Here is a 12,108-nt window from a genome sequence, read left to right as displayed (position 1 = left end):
CTACACTGAAACTGCTTGTAAATTTTTAATTAAAATGTGTTCACTTTGATACCATCAACCTTATTTTGAATCTGAGCACGAATAGTGTGGAGATTAATAAATCCAAGCCAAGCCTTAAAAGCATTCTAAATCACTGAAGTCACTATTTAGTCTAACTTTCCTTTTTCAAAGCAGGAGTGCCAGTTGGCATTTTCTGTAGTACGTGTTGTCTTCATACCTTTTTATTGCTCAGTTACTAGTAACTATAATAATCGCAGAACTGCTCCACAGCACAATGTGTGGATAGTGGCTTAACTTCAAGAAACTAACTATGGGGAAAAAAAATGAAATTCTTCACAGTGGCAAAAGTTGAGACCTTTGTCCTACACAGAAACATAAGGGAAAAGGCCAACACCAGGAAGTACAGGGATGTTTTCCAGGGAAAAAAAAAAAAAAAAAAAGCAACACTCAGAAAAAGCGGTCTTAAATTCAGGTCCCTATACTGCTGTTCCCTTTCCAAAGATACTTTCCTGGAAAAAAACATGAATCATGAAAAACGGCATTCAAGCACTGCTAAGGGTGTAAGAGGAACAGAATGGCCGCAATAACACCACGCTCCCATATCTGCAACTTGCAACCTTCTCGACATTGAGATCTGGAAAGCCCTGTCAAGGAGAACAACGGACTGGAATCATTCCCCCTCCACTCCCATTCCTGTGAGAACCAGTTTGGGTCACTCAGTCCAGACTCTCTACGTTTATGGCCAATAAATGTTTGACACCTCAACTGTGCAATTTCCATGACATCCTCACACTGTATATTCTGGTGCTTCACTAACTGTACTGGTTTGCCAGCTTTCACTAATGCCTAAACTGTCTCCTTTGTGTCAGCTGAAGCCTGGTACTGCTTCTGTTTCTCAGCATCAGACTATTCTGTGTTTAGCTACTGGCACTATATTCTCTTTTAATTAAGATGAAATCAAGCATCTGTAAAAACTATGACGTAAAACACAATTGTAGAAAAGAGCAGAACTTTGATGGTTCTCTTCTTGCCCTCATTTGGAGTCTCCACTTAACTAACTTCTTTCTTCAAGTACAATAATCAAAACTGAAAATAGAGTTTTACCAGTGATGAGTGAAAAAGGATCACTTCACTTATTTTATAGGATCTACCATATAGTAAAAATCCTGTATGATTGCTGCATTTATTTTATTTTTATTTGGACAGCATGATCCTGGCTTATCAACTATAATTCTCAATGTTCCAGCAGAGCTGCTCTGCAGCTAGCTCTTCCCTGGCCTCTCGACCTGTGGAACCTCTTGCCCATGTATGGTACCTGTGGCTGTTCTTTGGGGAAGAAAAGAATATTACTAAACAAGGACATTTAATTTAGCCTTCTGCACGTAAGTTCCTCTTATATAAAAAAAAACAAAACCAAACCAAACAAAAACCAAACCAAACCCAAACAACTTAAAGAGATCCACCTAGTCAAGACAGAACACTTTTAAAGTTCAAGGCAGCTCCAATTTCATCAGATAAACTCCCACCTCTTGATTAAACTCCACTTGGATTAAGGAATGCAGCTGCATAAAAAGTTCTGCCCACCTGTTTCTCTGATATTGACACTACTTTTTGCACACCTAATTGGTGAACAAGGTGAATAAGGAGCTAATTTCTTGAAATATATGGTCATAACAAAGGAAAATAACTCTGCGTCTAATTTTATAATAGTCAAATTATAAGGAAACAAAAATTTCTCTATCACATCTGTGACTTCAAATGCATCTCTCAATGCTGTTCTTACTACTTTGAAAAACCACACAGCAAAAACATGCAAGTATACTTTATCATTTAATAGAAAAAATGTATTGCTAACAGCACACCGACTTCTTAAAGAGTTATCAAGTGCTGTTCTAAGAATTAATATTGCAATTGAAGAGTATAAACCTAAGTCATAATTTAAAAAAAGGCATTTATCCCAGTTATTTCAAGTTTTACACATCAAGGGAACCAGCACCATAGCTTAATGGGGAACAAATCCCATCCATAATTTAAACAGCTAGGAGAAAGTAATTTCACACCAAAAAATACAGATATTCATATCAGTACCATACTTATTACTATACTTCATAAAAATGTAAATAATCCAAATAGGCGCACCCCATTTGTTTCCTCATATTCATTGTTTCATAATGCTATTTTGCAGAGTTCTTTGTAACCTAGCTATGTTGGCATCCAAGGCTGCTAAGCTATTCTTAAAGTCCTCTTCATCTCGAGAAGTAAAAGTTGAGAAAGACGATGCACTCCACTCAGACTTCCCTGATATATCATCAAATGAAATAGAACTAAAGTCAGCTATTTCACTCCCTTTTTTCTGAGAAACGTCTTTCGGAAATAGCATCGGTATGCGAGGGTATGTACCAGGCTGAGGTTGGTCTGGTTTGTCTGTGAAGTCTTTTACAGCTCCACTTGGAGTGTCTTTTGGCCTCATTTGGACTTTATCTCCTTCTGGCTTCACTTTATCCCCTGTAACTTCAAGTGCATTTTCCATAGTCTTTTTCCCACTGTACCCAGCATTTAATTTACCCAGAAGAGTTGGATCCTTTGCAATCTCACATCCATTTTGCTGCACAGAGTCCGAGAGCTCACAGTGGTAGTTCAGCATCTTACAAGCACCTCTACTTTGGAGTAGCACACCAGTTCTTTCAGAGATTGGCAACTGCTTTTTAGAGGCACTGCTAGTCAATGGAATATAAACAGTCTCGTCCAACTTGTTTTGTTCATCCAGTAAAGTCACAGAATCCCTAACTGTTTCTGTGTCTTGCTTCAGAGAGGCTGGTAGTATTCTGGGAGTTGATGTTTCTTCTTCTAATAATGTACTGTTTATTTTACTTCCTTCAGCAGCCAACTTTTCATAGGCTAGATTTCGCATTTCTAATTCTCCACTTTTATTTGAGAATTGAAGTTCCGTATCTGTCAAAATATGATCCGTTTCTAATTTTTTAAGGTAAGTCATTACTGAAGTACTCCCAGGAAAAAGATCAGGTTGCATCTGTTTTTCATGGTCTTCCAAAAGCGACTTTGAGAGACCTTTTTCAGGCTTGGGTCTGATGTTGTCTACTGTGAGGTCAGACAGAAGCTTGGCCATGCTGCCCTGCAAGGTTCTGTTAAGATAAGATCAATTAATCAGATTAACTATTTTTTTAGCAACTACTTAAAAAAACCCAAACCTCTTACATAAACCCAAACCACTAGATTTGTCAGACCACAGCAAAGTTACAATTCTCTTTCTACATGCTGTCATAAGATGTAGTATGTGAAGCAATTCCAAGTTTCTTGAATTTCTTTCTTCAGCTCAATGTGCCTATAAAACAACTAAAATAGCACAATGCATTGAAGTTCAAGATTATTCTTGATTTACCTGCTTTGAATACTGCAAAATAAAGTAGATGTCAAGAAACTGTTACAAAGCGTACAGAAAGTTACCAAAATCTGTGAATTTTTTTTCTGAATTATTGTTCTCATTGCATCTAAATAAAAAAATATAATAAAAGAAATAATTCGCTCATTTTCTGCTTGCTACATCAAAAGAAATGAATACTTAAATGATTACGTATAGAGCATATACATATACCCATAATAAGACATCATTATACTACCATCTGGTGGTCAGTATAATAGTCACAGAAGTGTGTCACATGTCTAAAGGTGTACTAAAGAATCTGAAGCATTAATTAAAAATATTCTGCCATTCCAGTCAGTACCAACTACAAACAAGACAACAGTTTAAGTTCCTGTGCACACGTACATACCCTTTGCATGTGCAAAAAGCTATTGAAGTATTCCGGCTTGCCACCAAGTTCCTCATAAAAGACCACGATGAAATAAATTCACAATAATAGTTCTAAAAAATTATAGTTAACCCATAGTTAACATCTGGGCAAAATCTATTTCAAATGTGTGTAGAATTAAAGAAAGGACTACTCATTCCCACAGGAAGAGCTTGCTATGGGTCCTGAAGACAGATCCTTCTGTGAGTTCTTCTGAAAACAGACCAATTTCTGAACCAGTGTAAAAAAAGAAAGAAAAAAAAAATCCCTCCTTAACTCAGATTAAGATGTAGTTTCCAAATTCTACAGCTTCAAGGGAAATATCAGTACATTTTCAGGTCCATGCGCCTCCCATGGAGCTCCTGATTGCGAGGTCTGCTATTAAGAGTTAAGACTTTGCACAAGTTACAGCAGATAGCATTTTACTTTACAACAGAATTCAAGTTGTGGAGCACGACAACTCTGTCGTAATTTAACAAAATTATAGCACCACTGTAGCAGAAGTAGCTACAAAGAGAGGTTTTAGCCTACATGACTTCCTACCACCAAGATACAAGATTACGAAAAAAGAAAAGCGATGTGAAAAGGCAAGAAATAGCTGAGCCAATAGTACCTGGTTAATTCACGCAGTCTGTTAACTTCTGCATCACGCTGCCGTAATGTTATGCCCAAAATCTTATTTTCTTTCTCTGAAGCTTCCAGCTTAAATTGAAGGTTCTTCACATTTGCTAATGCCTCTTCCACTTCTAAAATGCCAAGAAGAATTTACCTAATTATTTCTTTCAAGTTTTAAAGCATTAAATGAAGAATAAACAAATTAAAACATGTACCAATCTTGAGCTTGGTGGAATGAATGTCATGACGCTGTTTGTTTTCAAGCAATTCTTCTTCTTTATCTTGAATATCTTTTGCAAGATGTTTATTTTCTTCTTTCTGACTTTCTATTATTTTAAGTAGTTCTTCATTTTTAGCCTGCAGTGACTCAAGGCCTTTCAGTGATTCTTTCAATTGACTCTGGAGCATCATATTCAAGGACTGCAAAGAAACTACTAGCAAAAGTAGAACATAAAAAGTTTAAGTGTTTTATGTTGTACAGTTCAAATTTCTAGATCAAACACATAAAGAAAAATAATGCACTTTGCAGCTTAAGAGCTGAGTTTCACTATTTGGAGTCTAAACAGGCACAACCACCCATGCTAATGCAGTTGCATGATTAGACCCACAATACTTAGTTCAGTTGGCACTAAAGGCCACAATACTGTTATTATTTATTTATATATCTTTATATATCGGTATCTATTTAAATGAAGCTTTAACAAAAATGTCCCTAATAACCCTCATTCGCTATTAGTACTTTACATTCATAGTTGCAGCTCTGTCCAGATGTCTTCTCACTTCTTTCTCGTTCCCCGAGTTGCTGGTTTAATATTCTTAGTCTCCTAAATGTGAATTGTGAAAAAGCACAAATTCAGAAAGTGCAGAGTAAGTTCAAAACCACTGCATTTTAAATTTGTTTGGTAAGAAGTTGCTACTGAGAATTAAATGTTACAGAATGTTTCAGAAATATAAAAACGTTTTAATAACGCATTTTTCTTACATTCCCATATTTCTTCAACACAAAAGACCCTTTGTAAGTTTTGGTAAATATCTTTCCTTCTGAAGTAAAGTGCTACCTAGTTATGTATTTGAGAGCTCCCCTGAAATAAGAGACATTTTTGCATTTGAGAATCCACTACAAAAAGAATATAAGCAGGCTACCTATCTTGATACTGCAGTTTTCAGAGAGAACGATACGTTGACCCCACCTAGACAAAGGCCCAATCATGATGTAACTGGTGCTACTGTACTAACTGAACTCTTGCTACATGTTAAATATTGATTTTTAAACTATATAGCCTTACCAACACACTTTTGAAAAAATAAATATCGCATAGACAAGAATCAAAGGGCCATAACACTTAGACCATAATAATGCTAAAATAAGAAATTTAGAACAGACCAGTTAAATATACTTCAGGTGCATTTACAGTAAATACAGAATCACTGAGTTACTAACCTACGCAGCTGGACATTTTCACTTCTGAGAGGCTGTAAAGCCAGTGCTATTTCAGCTTGTATATTCGTACTTCCCACTACAGCTGGGAGCAATGATATGCAGTCTTCTATTTCACTCATCAGCCTTAACATTTCTGAATCATCTGCAAGAGGTGAGGGGAAAAAAAGACTCCGTAAACACATAAACCTGTAATATGACAGTAATATTTTATATGCAATTAAGCAATCTACAGAGTGATATAACAGTATCTACTTTTTTTTTTTTTCCAAGAAAACCTCTCTTCAATTCAACTATATTTATTTATTTGAAATTTTTAAGCTTGACTATGAAAACGATGCTTTAGGTTCTTGATAAATCACACTCCACCATCTCTGCAACCAACCTTGGTGGGATTGCTGTTGCAATCTGTCTACAGTGCTCCCTTTCCTTCCTCAGGGGAAAACACTGTATATGAAATGAGAACAATCTTTATCTGAGCTGTTACAATAACGTTAAAATACTCTCAAAAAAAATGTAATACTTATCCAGAGTGAAACATGAAGCTATTGAAGTTGTGGAAAACCACTCTAAGGTGTCACATATCATCTGACACATACAACTTCCAGAAACTGAACTGCTCACTCATTTAACACAGTTATTTGTATATAACCACTCTACTGCACAATGAAAATGTCCTCACCTAGATCTGCTATCAGTGCTCTGAGCTCTCCCAGAAGATATTTTATAGTCTTAACTTTATGGGCTGTTTCTTCTGGACTTTCTTTTCTAGATTTTGGAACTTTCTTCACAAAACTTGTCTTACAGCTTGTATCTCTCACTGGGGCTGTATCAAGTGCATTCAGCTCGTCATCTTCGCTGACTGTATCCTCACTGTGTTCTTCAGAAATATCTTCCTCCTTGTTACTTGAAGCATTATGTTTTGCTGGACAATGATGATGGCGATTCTGTTCAGTCCTGCCGTTCATCATTTCATGTGATTGTAACAGGGCCAGGTGAGCTTGTATGCATCTTATCAAATCTGCTTCTTTTATCTGTTGCTCATGGTTTGGTGTCATCTCTCTGCCAGAAGATGATGGGATGAATGAAGATACTGTAGAGTTACTTGATGCACCTGATGCTATACAAGGGATCACACAAGGAAGAGCAGACTGTATTTGAGCAGCATTAGTAGAAGCAGCAGAAACTACTGGGCAAACCACAGGTCCTCCCATCTCCGGCACACATTCATTGCCACCGTCTACGGGAACACCCTGCATAAAGAATATTGATATTAAACAAAAAATCAACACGGACTTACTTAAAAAAAAAAATCTTAAAAAAAACCCCAAAACCCCTTGTCTGACTCAATGTAGTCTTGATTGTTCTTTGCAAATCATAAAAGCAACTACAACTCACCGATTGCATAGTTTTCCAGTGTATTAAGGACTAATTAAAATGTAAATCTGGTTTAGATTACCTTTATCTTAAATGTTATTGGCAGCATTAAAGCACAGCTTTTTCAGCTGTTCTGTAAAGAAAAAAAAACTCAGCAGCACTTTGGTTTTGGTTTTTTGCTTTATGAACACTCATTCCTTGAATAAGACCAGAACAGGGAAGAAAAAGAAAAAAAGACAACACTGTTACCTTTCAATATTTTATGTAGATGAATTTCTTAAAAGTCAAGGACAGCACTAGCTATACATGGACTGCCTGCAGATGGAAGGTAAGTCTATAGTCTTACAGTTTCAAGGTGCAAGCCCTTTACCACATTTACCAAGGTGGCAGTTGGTACTCTCCATTAGTTCTATTCTATACCCTGAAATACACAAGTATTTTAAAATGTGGGTGTAAGATAATACACAGTGTCTGAAGGAATAATCAACTTCATCATTGGCAGGGAAAAGCTACATATGAGATATGATTTCTTTTATCAGGAGTTGGTTAACGATCCTAATGTGCGTTACTGAGAATGCAATTATTAACAGTAATGAATAATTTCCTGCACCTTCCATGTTTGCTGTCCACTACAGAATTCATTGTGCAGAAATAAGCAGCCAGTTGAAATGCCTCTAATTTCATTTTTTGGTGTCTATATAAAACACATTTTAAAGAGCAGTATTTTCTCTCATTTATTCTGTTCATCACTACCAATTGAAATATGTAATTTTTCTTCTTTAAGGAAAATTATTACGTAAACTCAAGAAAACCAACACACTTGAATAAATGTGTAAATAAATACGTAATGCTAATTTAAAACATTTATTAATAGTCAGAATCAAACTTTTACTTACTGACTGAGTAGATAAAGGATTAGCTGAATGCTGCAGGGACAGAGCTGATGTGGAGGTAGGTAATCGGTAATTAAAAGCTGTAACATTCTGACATCCTAAAAGAAAGTAACACTCATAGATCAGGGCAATTTTGGGCAAAACTCATACAGTAAAATAGCAGTCTACATTAATAGTTCCACTAACCATGATTTGAGGTAGGAAAAGGAGTTACAGTAGGAATAGTAGGAATTTCATTACTGTTCTGTGACGGTTGGCCAGTTATCAGAGACATCTGAGTTTGCACATGCTCGCACAGTTTCTGATGCACCACTGGAGAGTGTTGACTGCAAGGCACATGAATGGGTTGAACCATCTGATTCTGTGCTGCACTGGAAAGTTCTGTCTCAGTAGAAGGTGTGGTGGACAAGGCAAGTTTTCTATTTGATACTGGTACTACAGAGAAAAAAACAAAAATCCCAGATGAAGTTGTCTGTCTTCTCAATCTATACAAACCTATTGTGTCGTCAGGCAGATTCTGGCAGGTTCCTTTGAAAAAGAAACCCAAAAGATCCTGAAGCCTAAGCTTCCAGTCAGATTTTTAGTCACCAGCAAATTAATCCATCTTACTCTCCCCGCCCCAGACAGAGCAACCTAACCTAGTTGGACAGACTGCTGTCCTTGAAGGAAGCAGAGAGATTTAATCCTACAGAAGGCCAGTTGTAAAATGCAATTCTTAAAATCTCTGCTTAGCTGCTTCCTAAGCTTTTAGACCATTCAGGATAACCCATACCAAAGGACTCTCCAAACCTAGTTTTCTTACGTTGGGTAGAACTAAAACTCTTATTTTTACAGTGCTGGAAAGATATCAGCTATGTCCTCAACTACAATTCACAAAAAAGGCATTCTGCTACATACCCAGTCTACAGTCCCCACCTGCCTACAAGATTAGAAATCACACAAAAGAAACGGGGTGGATAGAGGGAGCAAATGCTAATAAAAGTGAAGTATTTCAACTGAGAGCAACTCAACCTAGGGTACTCCATTTACCTTTCCATTCAAGTGCTCTGGCCATGGAACCATTTGTTGTGACATTTTCCTGTTTCCAGAAACTGATCTTTGAGAAAAAGCCTGGCTGGACACCTAACTCCAGGACAGTTTATAGCTGCATATCCCAAACAGAGACCAAACACTGTAATGCTTCACTGTCCAAGTGAAATAGGGCATGAGTATTATCATTCTCTTCCATGCTTCCTATCAGCTAAACTTGATGATGTTGGTATTTATAAATGCAGTCAACATTCTTCCTTGTACACGAAGCTCAAACATTTGTGAATTTCAATTTCAACAGTTTAGTAAACATTTAAGGTTTCTAAACATCTAAGGTTTCTAAAAGTAAGGTCTACATCCTCTTGCAGATCCAGCCCTGGATCAACCTAGAACAAACAACAACAATTATCTGAAGCCCTTTTATATCTCAGTAAGTCGAGGGGTCTCTCTATGCCGTTTGAGAAAAAAAGCAAGCCCAAGAAAGTCCACTTACCAATTTCTTTTTGGACATGGACAGGAGTACTGGTTTTTTTCAACCCTTTCTTCTTGGAAGTACTTCCTTTGGTTAGCAAAGGCTTGGAATGAATTTTAACGGTAGTTGTTTTCCTAGGTTGTTTATGGATAGTCTCCTTTCCTAGTATTAGTCAGAAGAAAAACTAGTCAACAAACCAAATCAAAACAGTCTTACAAAAAATCAAAATGTAACTTAAGTTTTCAATAGGTACAACCTGTAGCCTCATTTTGTAAGATATTCTTCAGTAAAGCTGCACAACGGTCAAGCCCATTATGAATTGTATCAACCTGCACAAAGAATACTGCAGTCAAAAACGAGTATCACCATTTTCTTTCAGTAAACCAAGATACTGTTTCAGAGGTGAGTGTTCCCTGAAAAAGTACAACTGATAACCTGCAAAACCATGTCATTTTCCATGCATTACTTTGCAATTACATGAAAGTTTGCAACCACACAAATTTTGCAAAAACCCCTAAATTGTGTTCTTGCACACGTGTCCATTTGCTGGATTTTATGTTTTGGTAGTTGCATGTGTGTGGTTTTTAGTCTTATTTCCATGTACAGTTAAGCTATTTTCTACAGCTTATTCCTCTTTTGGAGATAATTGACTCAGCACTACACAGAAAACAGTGTTGCAGGACTGACTCCATACAACTCAATCTTTTCGGCATAAAACCTAACAAATATGGCTATACTTCTGCCAGGGCCGGCTCTAGTACATAAACAGCATAGTTGTCTTTGAAATACATATCCTGTGCCTTAATGAGATTTGTTAGAGCCAAACTCGCTGCACACAAAGCCAACTTGCATGTATCTGCAAGATACAGTATAGACACTCTTGCTAGCTTTGCAGGAGCTATTTCTAGTCCAGATGCAGTCGTATCTAAATTAACCTGTTTTTCTTCTATTATTCAATGTATTCCAACTTCCCTTCTCTTTAGATAACAGACATGATTACATTAAAGTCATTTAGTTACCTGATCATCAGAGTCAGTTGAATAGAGAGAATATCCAGACTCCGCATCGGAATGACATCCTTTTCTTAAGCCAAACCTGAAAAAGTCAAAGTCACTATTTATACTACCTCCTTAATACACAGCAAAGCAAAAAAAAAAATAAATATCTACTTTTATTCAATAATAGCAAACTAAAGTAAATTATCAAGAAACTAAGTATATTTCTCTTTCTGAAAACTGTGCATTGCTGCAACAAACATGTTTAGCAGATATTAACAGCTTATGTCATAAGAGAATTCAGTCTTCACTTAGCAGTCTTAGGTGTGGCTAGTAACTATACAAATTCAGTCTTTTATAAATGAAACACACAGAGAGACAACCCTGTATTTCTCCAGGCAAAATTACTATTCAGTTTCTGTCTGTCTATTCACGGGCTGCTTAGAACCTGGCTGTATTGCTTTTCAACTAAAAAGCTTTTCTGATATACACAAAGAATTTTTGACTATTTGTGAGTTATGAAAAACATAAGGTTCCCAAATGCTCACGTGTATGCCTAATCTTAGATAGTATTCATGATTAAGGTCTTACCGTTTTCTTCCATTTGTTAATTTAGCTGCTCCTGTTAGCCTTCCAGAAGACAGTACCTGTTGATTACAGAAATCATAGAATGGTTTAGGTTGGAAAGGACCTTGAAGATCATCGAGTTCCAACCCCCCTGCCATGGGCAGGGACACCTCCCACCAGACCAGGTTGCCCAAAGCCCCATCCAGCCTGGCCTTGAACACCTCCAGGGATGGGGCCTCAACAACCTCTCTGGGCAACCTGTTCCAGTAGAAGAGATGTGGATTCAAACATGTCTTGATTTTCATTAAGACTTTCACAATATAATTGAGGACTACCATTGCCCACTGATTCCAAGAACTTTTGCTGAGGCAGACCAGTTAAAGGTAATTTACAGCTCTCCGACCAAGGAGGGGGCCCACTGCTGCCATTAGGGACTGAATCCTGTAGTTTTCATTTCACAAAACACGCTTTTACTGCATGAAGCTTCATTAATAGGAGCAGCATTCTACAGATACAGTCATTCGCTTAACAACACGGTCAAGGGCTGACATACAAACATATGTTCCAGCCTGAAACCAAGCTCTATACACACCTAAACTTCGCAGATTTTAAGAATAAACTCAAGTCACAACAAAAACGACGGATACACCAGGGTGTAAGAACCCCTGAAAGGAAAGCTTGCTGCGGCGCCCCTCACCGACACACATGAGCCCGCTGAGCCCCGCGGAAGGGTCGCTGGGCTAAGGCCCGGCACGCAAAGGCCTTCAGTGCCGGAAGGCCCGACTGCCCCTCAGGAGTCGTTACGCTAGTGGCCCGGCAACCCCTCCCTCACCCCCCTCCGAGCACACCAGGGGTCCAGAGAGAGCCGAGACCCGGCTACAAACCAGGGAGGGGGTTGGGGAGGGTTCCCGCT

The 12,108-nt window shown here is 37.7% G+C and overlaps 1 protein-coding gene across 1 annotated transcript in view; it reads right to left on the bottom strand.

The window, feature by feature from the left end:
• Window positions 1-2,158: 2,158 nt before the first annotated feature.
• The window catches only part of CCDC14 (coiled-coil domain containing 14), a 10,316-nt gene continuing 366 nt past the window's right edge, over window positions 2,159-12,108 (bottom strand). The window contains exons 2-12 of the mRNA XM_009887316.1: window positions 11,220-11,275; window positions 10,653-10,728; window positions 9,890-9,962; window positions 8,373-8,567; window positions 8,136-8,230; window positions 6,545-7,115; window positions 5,866-6,007; window positions 5,169-5,248; window positions 4,640-4,858; window positions 4,423-4,555; window positions 2,159-3,143 (exon numbers count right to left, since the gene is read on the bottom strand). Of these exons, the coding sequence (XP_009885618.1) occupies window positions 2,159-3,143; window positions 4,423-4,555; window positions 4,640-4,858; window positions 5,169-5,248; window positions 5,866-6,007; window positions 6,545-7,115; window positions 8,136-8,230; window positions 8,373-8,567; window positions 9,890-9,962; window positions 10,653-10,728; window positions 11,220-11,275 (2,625 nt within the window). The remainder of the gene's footprint in view (window positions 3,144-4,422; window positions 4,556-4,639; window positions 4,859-5,168; window positions 5,249-5,865; window positions 6,008-6,544; window positions 7,116-8,135; window positions 8,231-8,372; window positions 8,568-9,889; window positions 9,963-10,652; window positions 10,729-11,219; window positions 11,276-12,108) is intronic.

This window comes from Charadrius vociferus, unplaced genomic scaffold, assembly GCF_000708025.1.
Source record: "Charadrius vociferus isolate BGI_N301 unplaced genomic scaffold, ASM70802v2 scaffold385, whole genome shotgun sequence".
In the NCBI taxonomy this organism is placed as follows: domain Eukaryota; kingdom Metazoa; phylum Chordata; class Aves; order Charadriiformes; family Charadriidae; genus Charadrius; species Charadrius vociferus.
This window is presented reverse-complemented; position numbering and strand designations above follow the sequence as displayed.